The sequence below is a fragment of the Cebus imitator genome, unplaced genomic scaffold (assembly GCF_001604975.1).
Source record: "Cebus imitator isolate Cc_AM_T3 unplaced genomic scaffold, Cebus_imitator-1.0 Scaffold5, whole genome shotgun sequence".
Lineage (NCBI taxonomy): Eukaryota > Metazoa > Chordata > Mammalia > Primates > Cebidae > Cebus > Cebus imitator.
The window spans coordinates 6,235,942-6,248,664 of record NW_016107320.1 but is presented as its reverse complement, the minus strand read 5'-3'; the positions used below and the strand labels follow the sequence as shown (position 1 = coordinate 6,248,664).

At 35.6% G+C, this 12,723-nt stretch overlaps 1 protein-coding gene across 9 annotated transcripts in view; it reads right to left on the bottom strand.

Moving 5' to 3' along the window:
• The window catches only part of WRN (WRN RecQ like helicase), a 148,372-nt gene that overhangs the window by 92,603 nt on the left and 43,046 nt on the right, over positions 1–12,723 (bottom strand). For 8 of the 9 annotated variants that reach the window (XM_017536029.2, XM_017536052.2, XM_017536034.2 and 5 more), the window contains 4 exons: positions 9,117–9,231; positions 4,252–4,681; positions 1,721–1,801; positions 240–320 (listed from right to left, as the gene is read on the bottom strand). In XM_017536029.2, coding sequence (XP_017391518.1) covers positions 240–320; positions 1,721–1,801; positions 4,252–4,681; positions 9,117–9,231 — 707 coding nt within the window. The remainder of the gene's footprint in view (positions 1–239; positions 321–1,720; positions 1,802–4,251; positions 4,682–9,116; positions 9,232–12,723) is intronic. The other variant, XM_037741051.1, reaches the window with a different exon arrangement.

The following is a 12,723-nucleotide window of genomic DNA, read 5'->3' as shown; positions in this document are numbered from 1 at the left end:
AAAAAAAAAAAAAAAAAAAAAGGAACAAGGAAAGCACATTTAAAATTAGTATATTACCTCTAACCCATTATTCATAGACTACATAAAAGAAAATGAATTGCAAAACATGAAATCTATTGTTACATAATTAGTAGTGATCTCATTGTGGTGGAACCTGGGTTAGAATTAGTTAATATTTTACCTAATTAAATGCCCTTTGGAAAGAACTTGAAGTAGTGTTTCTATAATTGTAAACATACCTTAAGCATCTCCACTTCTAAATCTTCATCACTCTCAATTACGTAGGATGTATCCTTTTCATTATCATTGGGAGATAAATGCTTTTAAAAAAAGTTTTAAGCATTAATTGCCAATATAATTGATCTTATATCCTCTTTTATGCAGAATAAAACTCCTATATACTAGATATCTTAGACAACGTCCTCTTCCCTAATGGATAAATATATAATACATATTTATATGTTTATATGATAGATTAAAAAAGGGAGAGAGAGAACAATGAACAAGGAAACAAAGAATAACAGAGAAATAAAGAAATACAGTTAGGAATACAAAGTTAGATAAAGAGAGGAAATAAAATCCCTGCTCTAAACAAGAATATAAAATGACAAGTTCAACTCAGGTTAAACAATGTCAAACTCTGTCTCCCAAACTTTTTGAGTATAAGAACTCTTTGTAATGTTGAAAAATGCCATACAAAGAACAATAGCTGTTCTTTGACATCCACGATTTTAAAAAGGTTACAAAAAACTACTATGATTGTAATAGCTTTAAATAAATCTTATTTTACAGATAGCATTCTACGCACATTTGAAAAATAGCACCAGAGATGTTATTTATTCAGTCTGTTGCCAATGTTTGGATATGAGGAAACTTTTCAATAATTTAGCATCTCCAGGAACCAAGTGTCTAACAAGATGGGTACCCTCACAAAAATTCATAGAAAGAAAACCCTCAAAAAAATGCCAAATATTTAAAGAGGAAGTAGGAAAAGGAAGTACAGCCTTAATTAACCTGCAAAATTTAAGCAATAAAAAAAACTAAAAATAAGTTTTTACAAGGAAAAAAAGTTATTTTATTTTTTTACAAGTTATTTTACTTCTTATTTAACGAATGAAGAAAACGATACTTAGTACTCAATAAAAAATGGTAAAAACGGGTGTAAAAGATGTCAGTCAAATCATGAGATGCTAAGCCAGGCATGGTGGCTCATACCTGCATCCCAGCACTTTGGGAGGCCAAGGCAGGCAGATCACTTGAGGTCAGGAGTTCAAGACCAGCATGGTGAAAATGATGAAACCCCGTATCTACTAAAAATATAAAAATAAGCCAGGCATGGTGGCAGACACCTGTAATCCCAGCTACTCAGGAGGCTGAGACAGGAGAATCACTTGAACTGGGAGGTAGAGGTTGCAGTGAGTAGAGACGGCGCCACTGCACTCCAGCTTGGGTGACAGAGTGAGACCCTGTCTCCAAAAAAAAAAAAAAAAAAAAAAGGAACAAAGAAAGCACATTTAAAATTATCATATTACCTCTAACTCATTATTCACAGACTACATAAGATAAAGGAAGCTTGAATTGGAAAACGTGAAATCTAATGTTACATAATTAGTGGCAATTTCACTGTGGTGGAACCTGGGTTAGAATTAGCTAATATTTTACCTAATTAAATGTCCTTTGGAAGGAACTTGAAGTAGTGTTTCTGTAATTGTAAACATACCTTAAGCATCTCCATTTCTAAATCTTCATCGCTCTCAATTACGTAGGATGTATCCTTTTCATTATCATTGGGAGAGAAACACTTTAAAAAGAAATATTAAGCATTAATTTCCAATATAATTGACTTCATATCCTCTTTTCTGCAGAATAAAACTCCTACATACTAGATATCTTTACACAACTTCTTCTTCCCTAATGGATAATATATATATTTACATGTTTATACAATAGATTAAAAAGGGAAAGAAGGAACAATGAACAAGGAAACAAATAACAAAAGAGAAAGAAATACAGTTAGGAATACAAAATTAGATAAAGAGTTGAAATAAAATCCCTGCTCTAAACAAGAACACAAAATGACAAGTTCAACTCAGATTAAACAATGTTAGACTCTTGTCTCCCAAACTTTTTGAGTATAAGAACTCTTCACAATGTTGAAAAATGCCGTACAAAGAACAATAATTGTTCTTTGACATCCATTGTTTTAAAAAAGATTACAAAAAACTACTATGATTGTAATAGCTTTAAATAAATCAGGATTTTACAAATAGCATTCTATACACATTTGAAAAATAGTGTCAGAGATGTTATTTATTCAGCTATTGCCAATATTTGGATATGAGGAAAGTTTTCAATAATTTGACATCTCCAGGAACCAAGTGTCCAACAAGATGGGAGCCCCCACAAAAATCCATAGAAAGAAAACCCTCAAAAAATGCCAAGTATTTAAACAGGAGGTAGGAAAAGGAAGTACAGCCTTAATTAACCTGCAAAATTTAAGCAACAAAAAAAAAACTGAAAATAAGTTTTTAAGAGGAAAAAAAATTTCCTTTATTTTTTAGAAGTTCTTTTACTTCTTATTTAATAAATAAAGAAAACAATACTAATAATTAGTACTCAATAAAAAAATGGCAAAAATTGGTATAAAAGATGCCAGTCAAATCATGAAATCCTGGGTGTGGTGGCTCACACTTGTAATCCCAGCACTTTGGGAGGCCGAGGTGGGCAGATCACTTGAGGTCAGGAGTTTGAGACCAGCCTGGCCAACATGGTGAAACCTCGTCTCAACTAAAAATATAAAAATCAGCCGAGCATGGTGGCAGCACCTGTAATCTCAGCTACTAGGGAGGCTAAGGCAAAAGAATAGCTTGAACCAGGGAGGTGGAGGTTGCAGTGTGCCAAGATTGTGCCACTGCACTCCAGCTTGGGCGACAGAGCTAGATTCCATCTAAAAAATAAAATAAAAACCTTGAAATCCTGGTAATTCTATAACTTTATATGAAACATATCATTAAAAGTGTATACCTAATCAGAAATTCCCAGAAAATCAAAGGTAAATGCAGATGTTAGCAAAAACTGGTATTTCCCAAAAGGGGAACATGCTTTATGAATGGTTGGTATAAGAATATTTTGAAACCCCTTTTAAGATAAAATGCAATTATATACTGATAGAAATGATTACTAATAGTTACCAAAATATAGAGAACTGCTCAAATACTAAAATTTTTGTTGCCATTAGAAAGACGATGGGGAAATAACTCTAATAAAATAGTGAAATCTAATTTTTTTAAAAAACTTATGAAATAAAATACAAAATTTCAGAAAATACAAGCATCTTAAGTAATTTTGTAAAGTAATGAAAAACAAAGGAGAAATTAAGAAATTAATTTAATGAAGAAATTAAGGAAAAAATGTGACTATGAGATGACAGTAAAACTATTGTCAAGGAAAACCATCAGGAGTTTATTAGAAACCCTCTCACATGAGCAAGCAAAGAAATTCTGGACCAGGCACAGTGGATCACACCTATAATCCCAACACGTTGGGAGGCCAAGGTAGGTGGATCCCACTTGAGTTCAGGAGTTGGAGACCAGTCTGGGCAAAAACCCATCTCTACAAAAATACAAAAATTAGCTGGGTATGGTGGCAGAGGCCTGTGGTCCCAGCTACTAGGGAGGCTGAGGTGGGAAGGCTCAGGAGTTGAAAGCTGCAGGAAGCCAAGATTGTGCCATGGCACTCCAGCCTGGGGGACAGAGCAAGACCCTGTCTCAAAAACAAGAAAGAAAAAAGAAAACAATTCTGTATAAAGAAATAAAAACGACCCCCAAAAATCAAGTCAGAAGAGTCAACACTAGTAAATATGAAAAGAATCCACAAAAAAGCAGAGATACCTATTATGAAAAAAGCATACGAATTATAAAATAGCAAATTACTACAAATGTCTGTTGACACTATAAAATCTTTCCACTACACAATGCTGCATATCATACTAAGTCAGGAAGAGCAAACTACAGCTCACAAGCCAAATGCGGCCCACTGCCTGTCTCTGTAGATAAAGTTTTATTGAAACACAGACAGGTACATTTGTTTACATTTGTTTGTGGCTGCCTTTACACTACAATAGCAGAACTGAGTAACTGCAACAGAGATTCTACATCCCACAAACCCTAAAGTATTTACTATCTGCCTGTTTACAGAAAAAAAGCCAGACCCTACTAAAAACTAAAAATGTGCTTCCTCTTTATTTAGTACCTCAGTAGATTTATAAGCAGTATTACTAAGATATTCTTCCTGAGCCTGCTGTTCCAAAATTTGGAGTTCATGTTCTGTAACACCTAAAGACATCAAACAAGCTCTTTCCATATTCTCTTTCAATTTATTGTCTTCTACTCCATCTTCAAATCCATCTTCTTTTCGTTTCACTTTATTTCCAAGTACATCTTCTCCATCATGTTCAGCTAAATGATCAAGTGCTGGGTCCCATGTTTCATCTTCAATGTTAATAAAATTTTTATGTTCTCTAATTTGTTTCTGTTGTACTGCCCCAGCAGTTGAATCTTCAAAGGATAATGAGTTTAAATTCCTGCTGGGCCTCGGTTCAGTCTCCATGTTAGTAGATGTAAATATCACCTTCCTCAGTGAATACAGATTTTCTGAAATATCCTTTAGTAAGATAGAAACCCTAAAAAAAAATTAAGAGAGGTTAATTCAATTTTAATTGCATTAACTATAAGGACAAATTGTGAAGCTTTTTAATAAGTAAAAGCTTTCTAAGCTGACCTTCACTTAAAAGATCCATAGTATTAAAGCTGTTCTTCATTCCCTAATGCCCATGTATAATTACAGCTTACAGGCTACTCTTCAGCATCAAGGAACTTCTGCACCTACAGTTGACTTGTATGTTTACTAAAAGTCAGTAGTGCTTGGTCCTAAATTTGTTTAGGCCAACTACATGTTTTTTGTTGATAATTAAGTGTGAAGTAAGTTGATGATACATGACCCAAAAAAAAAAAAAAAAAAACCTATTTCATTAAATTCCAAGTTGAATACATGTAAAGATTTTGTAAATTTATTTTTTTGTTTAAAAAAAAAGTTGTTTAATAAACTGATTAAAGAACCCTAAAAGTCTGAAGAAAAATCATAATGCCTAGGACTCTGCATTCAGACTGCTTCAAGTGTCTTAATTTTTCACTCTGTCTTAAAGAATTGGAAATTGTCGATGGTACATTATGAGTGTGGCTTAAACAAGAAACACTATGCAGAACTCCAAACACCTGGCCTGTATATAATGAAAAAGCTCTGACATATACCAAAAGACTGGGAACAAACAAACATTTTTAACATTATTATTATTATTATACTTTTACTTAATACTTTTATCATTATTATAAGTTCTGGGGTACGTGTGCAGATTGTACAGGTTTGTTACACAGGTATACATGTATCACGGTGGTTTGCTGCAACCATCCCCCTGTCATCTACATTAGGTATTTCTCCTAATGTTATCCCTCCCCAATCATTAACCCTTTAAGTTAAAAGAAAATTTTGGCCGAGCGCAATGGTTCGCACCGGTAATCCCAGCACTCTGGGGAGCAAGGCAGGCGAATCACTTGATGTCAGGAGTTCAAGACCAGCCTGGCCAACATGGCAAACCTCTGTCTCTACTAAAAATACAAAAATTAGCCAGATGTGGTGACACACACCTATAATCTCAGCTACTCAGGAGGCTAAGTAAGGCAGGAGAATCGCTTGAATCCCTGAGGCAGAGGTTGCAGTGAGCTGAGACAGCGATGCTGCACTCCAGCCTGGGCAACAAGAACAAGAGCCGTCTCAAAAAAAAAAAAAAAAGAAAGAAAATTTTGATGATCCTGTTTTGGCTAATTTTTTCACTTCACTGATCAATTACTAGTCCCAACTGCAACACAAGAGTATTTGTGCTATAATTTGAAAATGATGCTGTTTTGCATCTCCAAAAATCTCAGAACTCAACATTTTTGGAACAGAAAAAAATCAATTTCCCATCAGTAGGCAAATATAACAAGTAAGAAAATATGGATACGACATATATAAATAAATACGAACTAAATTTCTTAACTCATTAATTGCAGTTGCTAATGTATAACATGTTAACTAAGTAAGTTTAAATGACTATATTACAACCCAACCTAGTTAGTTGGAATGGAAAACACTGCTAGAGTGTAAAATAAGGAACAACATCTTGTCTATTTGTTGCAGAGCTAAAAGTATTTCATAAAAGCAGAAATTAGTGGAAGTGAAGGGAGTATGATGAGCACGGACATGTTTTACTCTTTAATTAGTGATTTTGTTTAGATCATCTAATATTTATGTATTTAAAATCAATGCTTAATAAAATCTGGCATGCCTTTTAAAATTTTATATTAACGGCTCAAGTAAAAGTTTGATCCTTCATGGGAATAAACTATCAAAAGTACTAAGTGGTTTCATGAGTTATTTCCAGTTACTTCCACACTGAAAACACCACTCCAAAGTTGGGCTCAAGCTTAAGCAGACAAAGTCTACATTAACACCAACAAAATCAAGAGCAAAATTAAATTCAAAAACTAAAAACACACTGCTACCTAATTTAAACATTCTAAAATTCTATAATTCTTATAAAGAACTTTTAGCTTTATATACAGCTACTCAAATGTAAAAATTACATGCAAATAGTTTAGTAGGAACAGATATGTGATATAGTTTAATTGTTACATGTACAGGGAATGGTGTAATATACAAACACAGCAACAGTGGCACAGACTGACTATCAAGAGTGTAAGCGCTCATTTATCAGGCCCTGACACAAGGGAATATAACATGTTTTATGTAAGATAACTAATATTTACTCTAACAAATACCAAAGGCTGTCCTGCCTTCTTCAGTAAGGCACAGTGTACTTTTCCTTCTTTCTCAGGATTGTTATTATGCATATTAGTAGCCTGCAGACAGCCTCAGCACCCAGCAGAATGTCAAGTACATGACACCAATACAAGAGATATAGACTGAATTTAAATCAATGACTAACTATACACTGCTAATACCTTCAGACTCCACTGAAGCATAAAGCTGCTCCCTTCTATAATAAACTTCAAACTGCTCTATTTTAAGTTTTTAGTTCTGATTTTTACAGTTTTGTCCACTCTTTCACAGATTGTCAGCTGTCACTTCCACCTACTGTCATGTGCATATCATTCCTTATTTAAACCATTTTCACTTTAACTCAATACCCAAGCTTGTCAAACTGGATCTACAAACAAAATGTGGCCTCATGCACTCCACTGGAAATGCAGAAAGTAAGCTGGAATACATGCTTATGGCATTATTTTGACTGCTCACAGGCTTTTTTAAATTTCCTCCTGGTTCTGAGGTGTCATCTAGATAATGTTAAAGATTACTGTAGATTTGTTACAAAGAACATGAAATAAGAGACTAATTATTGTTTTCACACTAAAACTTCACAAGACCCGGTATTTCCCATTCCCAAGTTTTAAGAAAACTTATTTAGCTTCAATATGTAAAAACTGATTATATAAATTGGTAATTCTTGAAATACCCAACTAAATCAGAGTCAAGGGCCAAGGGGAAAAAAAGCACTCAAGGCATATAACATTACTCTAAGAATGTAATTTTCTGTAAGCCTAGCTGCTGAAACTGCTTATTGTAATGTGAAACCAGTTTTATCTAATAGATACTGAATCAACCTGCTGCAACCCTAAGACTCGTTTTACCCACCAGTCACTAACCAATCACAGCTTCCAACTCCCCAAAATTTACTAGTGCCAAAGAACTTTCTAGAAAAACAATATGTAACATTTTCCTTTTTATATAACCTCCAAACTTCTCTTTGTTCTTTAGAGATATCAAAGACCACCTAGTCTGTCTGTGTGTATGCCCCAAATTTAATTCTTGCTTCCCAAACAAACCGTTTTCAATTTAAAGATCTGTCTCCATATTTTACTTGACTTCAACAGATATTATGAAGCAAAGCATTAAGCATATGTAATTTACATCCAGTAGATATTTCAATTGCTAGTACAAAAATCTGAAATGCATGTAAAAGTCATAGAAAAGATGACTGCTCTAATTTCATGGAGAGAAAAATGTATAAATGGGTAGGAAATGGCTTTACCAGTATCCTTCCCCATTTGAGTTACATCTTTCAGAAATTCTCCAAGTTGCATTAAAAACTACCAAAACAAATTCTAGGGTGAAAAATTACTTTGAAAAAAAGCTAAATTTCTATATCATAGTCTCAAATCTCAATCAAAATCTATCACAAATCTTATCCAGAAAAGCATACATTAAGTGCACTTTTTCAGGGTCAGAATGTTTTCTATTCCAAGTAAGAGCTTCGCATTTCTACAAAGTATTTTTTGGCCCAAAATTACATTACCACATTCTAATTGTTCATTGTTCCAGAGCATTCCTGCTTTTAGAGATTTAATAAGCAAGTCATTCAGCAATTAAGGCCAGGACAAGGTCTGGTTCCAAAAAGACACAGCACCTGTATCCAAGGTCTATTAATCTGCATAACATTTGATCCAAATATTTTAAGTTATCTAGTGCTTTAGCTATAAAAGAATCTCTAAAATGGGAATGTCTTTTGTTCTAATAAGGTATTATTTAAGTAGAATTCTTAAGTAATAATCAGATAATAACAAAAAAAAAAGCTACCAAGTATGAAGTTGCTTTTGGTTACTATAGATTTCGTGACCAAACTATAAATGTTATTAAATGAAAGATACTCATTAACAGAAAGAAAATGACAACTTTGAATCTTAATTTTCCTCAATGCATAATTAATTTATTTTACTTTTAAAAAAATAAAAATATAATTTCAAAATGTATAATACGAATATAATTTCTATTCCTTTGTTTCATAAAACATCCTACAAAGCAGACAGAAAAGGCTTAACCCTTTGGATTCACTATTTAACAACTGGAAAGATATTTCTCAAGTTTATACACCAGTCTGTATGTGTGTATTCAAGCAAATTTCTATGAGTCTACCTTAATGAACAGTAATTCTTCATATATAGGAAAATGTGATTAAAAAAAATAAACAGAATTGATTAAAAAAAAAACAGGTATTATTTAACCTCCGTGGGTTTTCCAATTTGCTGAAAGTGTCAGGAAGATGCTTAGCCAGATCCATCACTTCCTCAGAGATTGAAGTCAACTGTTTCTTCATGTCACTAAGTTGGATTTCTTCCTCTGGGGGAATAAAATCAATATTAATTTTCAAACCACAAAGCAGAGATATTCATTTAGCCGCTTCATTAAATAATATTAGGGCTCAAATTTTCATTTTCTTTCCTTAAATGAATTCCAACAAAAAGACCTTCTTATTCAATTCCCAAATTGCCTCAGTCGCTTTCCTTCTCTTTCAAATTTTTATTGTTTAAATTCCAAATGATCTGCAGTCATATGTATCATAACCCAGCTGTTATTGACCTAGGTAGAAAGTGAAGATGGAAATGAGAATCTGAACCTGTTTGCACTATTGCAAAATCAGAAGCCAGTATAACACTGTGTGTGCTCCTACTTAATAATACTGTTATTAATAGTATAGCCTTCTCTAACAGTCATCCCTCATTGCCTTCATTCCCAGTTATCTTCAAAATAAAATATGTCTTTCTTTTTTCCCTTTTTTTTGGGGCAGAGGAGGGAGGGTCTCACTCTGTCGCCCAGGCTGGGGTGCAGTTGCACAATCTCAGCTCACTGCAACCTCTGCCTCCCAGCTTCAAGTGATTCTCATCCCTTAGCCTTTGGAGTAGCTGGGACTACAGGCATGTGCCACCATGCCCAGCTAATTTTTGTATTTTTAGTAGAGACAGTGTTTCGCAATGTGGGCCAGGCAGGTTTCAAACTTCTGGCCTCAAGTGATCCACCTACCTTAGCCTCCCAAAGTGCTGGGATTACAGGCACACGCTACCACCCCCCACCAAAATAAAATGTAAGCCTTTCTAACCAGTGATCATCTTCCAAACTCTCAACTTCATCCCATCTGGCACAACGTTGCCATCAACAGCACAAAGCCTGCCCTGCTTTTCCAAACACTTCCCCTGCTTAGAATTTATTCATCATCATTTCTCTTATCCTTCAAAAGTCCATCTCCTCTGAAGCCCATGAGACAGAGCTCTATAACCTGCTATTCCTGATTACTACAGTTATCTTGTCATCTCCAAATTACATTCTTTCATCCTTGAAGAATGTAGTGCCTGGTTTATTGTCTTTCCCTCCACTATTACTCCTGTGATCACTGCCAGTGACTTCAACATCCACAGGCCAGTTCCTTAACTCCTCCATTTCCAACAAACTTGTCTTCAACAGATCTTAGCCATTCAGTTCCACAGTCATACCACTGACCTTATAAATGACCACTGACCAATAAAATCACCACTTCCAGACTTCAACTGTAAGCCTTCCACCCTAGCAACACTAGCATGCCTATCTTTCCTTCCAGCATGCATTCCCCAACAATATTTTGACACTTTCAGAACCAAATGAATTGATCTTATCACCTTTCCCTTATCTATTGCTCTCCCTACTCCCATTCCCCACTGAACCTTACATTCCTCTCTTACCCACATTACAGCAATCATTCCTTTGTATCTACATTCTCAACTCCTTTGCTTTCTGCCTCCCCCTCTCCCCCCATGACACTTACCTGGCAAAACCGCTACTCTTAATAAAACCTACCTTTTTTACCTACCTGATGCCTACACCCAAGCAATTGAATATACTTGAAAATAAAGCACATCGATGATGACACAGATTTCAAACAAACCCTCAGTACTGACTGTTAATTCTTCTACATTTCCTACTCTCAAAATGACTATTTCAAACCTCTTCATCTCTGTGAACCTGTAACACCTCTTTGACCCTCCTATTACTCAGAGAACTTCACCTCTTACTTCACTAAGAAAAATGAAGTAATAACAAGAGAATCACCTCATCTTCCCACTTTTCAATTTGCTAATTATTCTGTCTTCAGATCTCTACTCCCATTTATAGCGAAATTCTTGAAAGAGTTTTCTATACTCACTGTCTCAAATTTTCTGCTCCCATTTTCTCCCAAACCAACTCCAACTAAGCTTTCACCCAAATCAGTACAGCAAAGCTGCTTTTGAAAAGGTTACTGGGGCCAGGCGCACTGGCTCACGCCTGTAATCCCAACACTTTGGGAGGCCAAGGCAGGTAGATCACTTATGGCAGGAGTTCAAAACCAGCCTGACCAAAGTGGTAAAACCCTGTCTCTATTAAAAGTACAAAAATTAGCTGGGCATGGTGGCGGGCACTTGTAATCCCAGCTACTGGAAAGGCTGAGGCAGGAGAATTGCTTGACCCTGAGAGGCGGAGGTTGCAGTGAGCCAAGATCTGTGCCACTACACTCCAGCCTGGACGACAGAGAAAGACTCCATTTCAAAAAAAAAAAGAAAAAAAGAAAAAGTTACTGATGGCCTCCACACCGACAAACCTAACTGTTAATTCTAGACTCTCATCTCACTCAACCTCTCCAAATGATTTAAAGCAGTTGACAACTTCTTCCTATTTAAGACATTTTCTTCAGGTGGCTTCAGAACTAAACACCTCCTGTACTTCCCTCCTTCATTAGTGGTCCCCCTACAGTCCTCTTTGCTGCTCTCTCCTCATCTTCCCAACCTCTAAATGCTGGTGTCCCTTTGATGTCAATATCACGTCTATTTCATTCACTCCTTGTTTTATCACATTCAGTCTCACTGCTTTAACTACCATGGGATCTGAATTACATCTCCAACCTTAACCTTGAACTTCAGGATCATATTTCCAACTAAGATATCCTCTTGGATAGCAATAATCATCTAAAACTTAGGATATGCAACACTGAAATCTAAAGTTTTCTTACCCAAACCTGTTATTCTCGTAGATTGTCCACTATAACTGACCTTTCCATTTATCAGATAATCTGACCAAAATATCTTGAATGTACTATCAATCTTTTTATCTCACCCCTTACAGGGAATTCATCAGCAAATCCCTCACAATATAGATCTTCAAAATACCTACAGAAACTACCACTTCTCACCACTTCCATTGCTATTAGCCTAATCTAAACAATTATCATCTACTGCCTGGACTGTTACAACAGCCTCCTCACTCTCTGCCTAAATACCCTCGGGCCAGACATTTTTCCACTTAAAACAACCAGAAATATCTTTACAAAATAAAATTTTAATTATATCATTCTTCTGCTCCAAACCCTCTTATAGGTTTCCCAACACCCATTATCATGTTTATTTTCATTAATAAGACATGAAGTCAGATTCACAGCCTACAAGGCCCTAAGTGATGTGGCCCACGTTCCTTTTCTAGCCTCATTTCCTGCCACTCTTACCCGCACTCATTTCATTCAATTATATGCAGTTCCTCCAAACAAGCCAGCCAATCACCCTACAAGCCTTTGCGCTTTCTTCCCTCTAAGCCTGCTATGCTTTTCCTTCAGATAACCAGATGGCTTTTTCACTTCACCCAAAGAAAATGAAGGGGCGTGGTATGTTTGGTTCATGAATTTTCCGCAGCAACTGTAACACTGCCTGACATATAAGCACCTAACAAATAAGTGTCTGGGCCGGGCGCGGTGGCTCAAGCCTGTAATCCCAGCACTTTGGGAGGCCGAGGCGGGTGGATCACGAGGTCAAGAGATCGAGACCATCCTGGTCAACA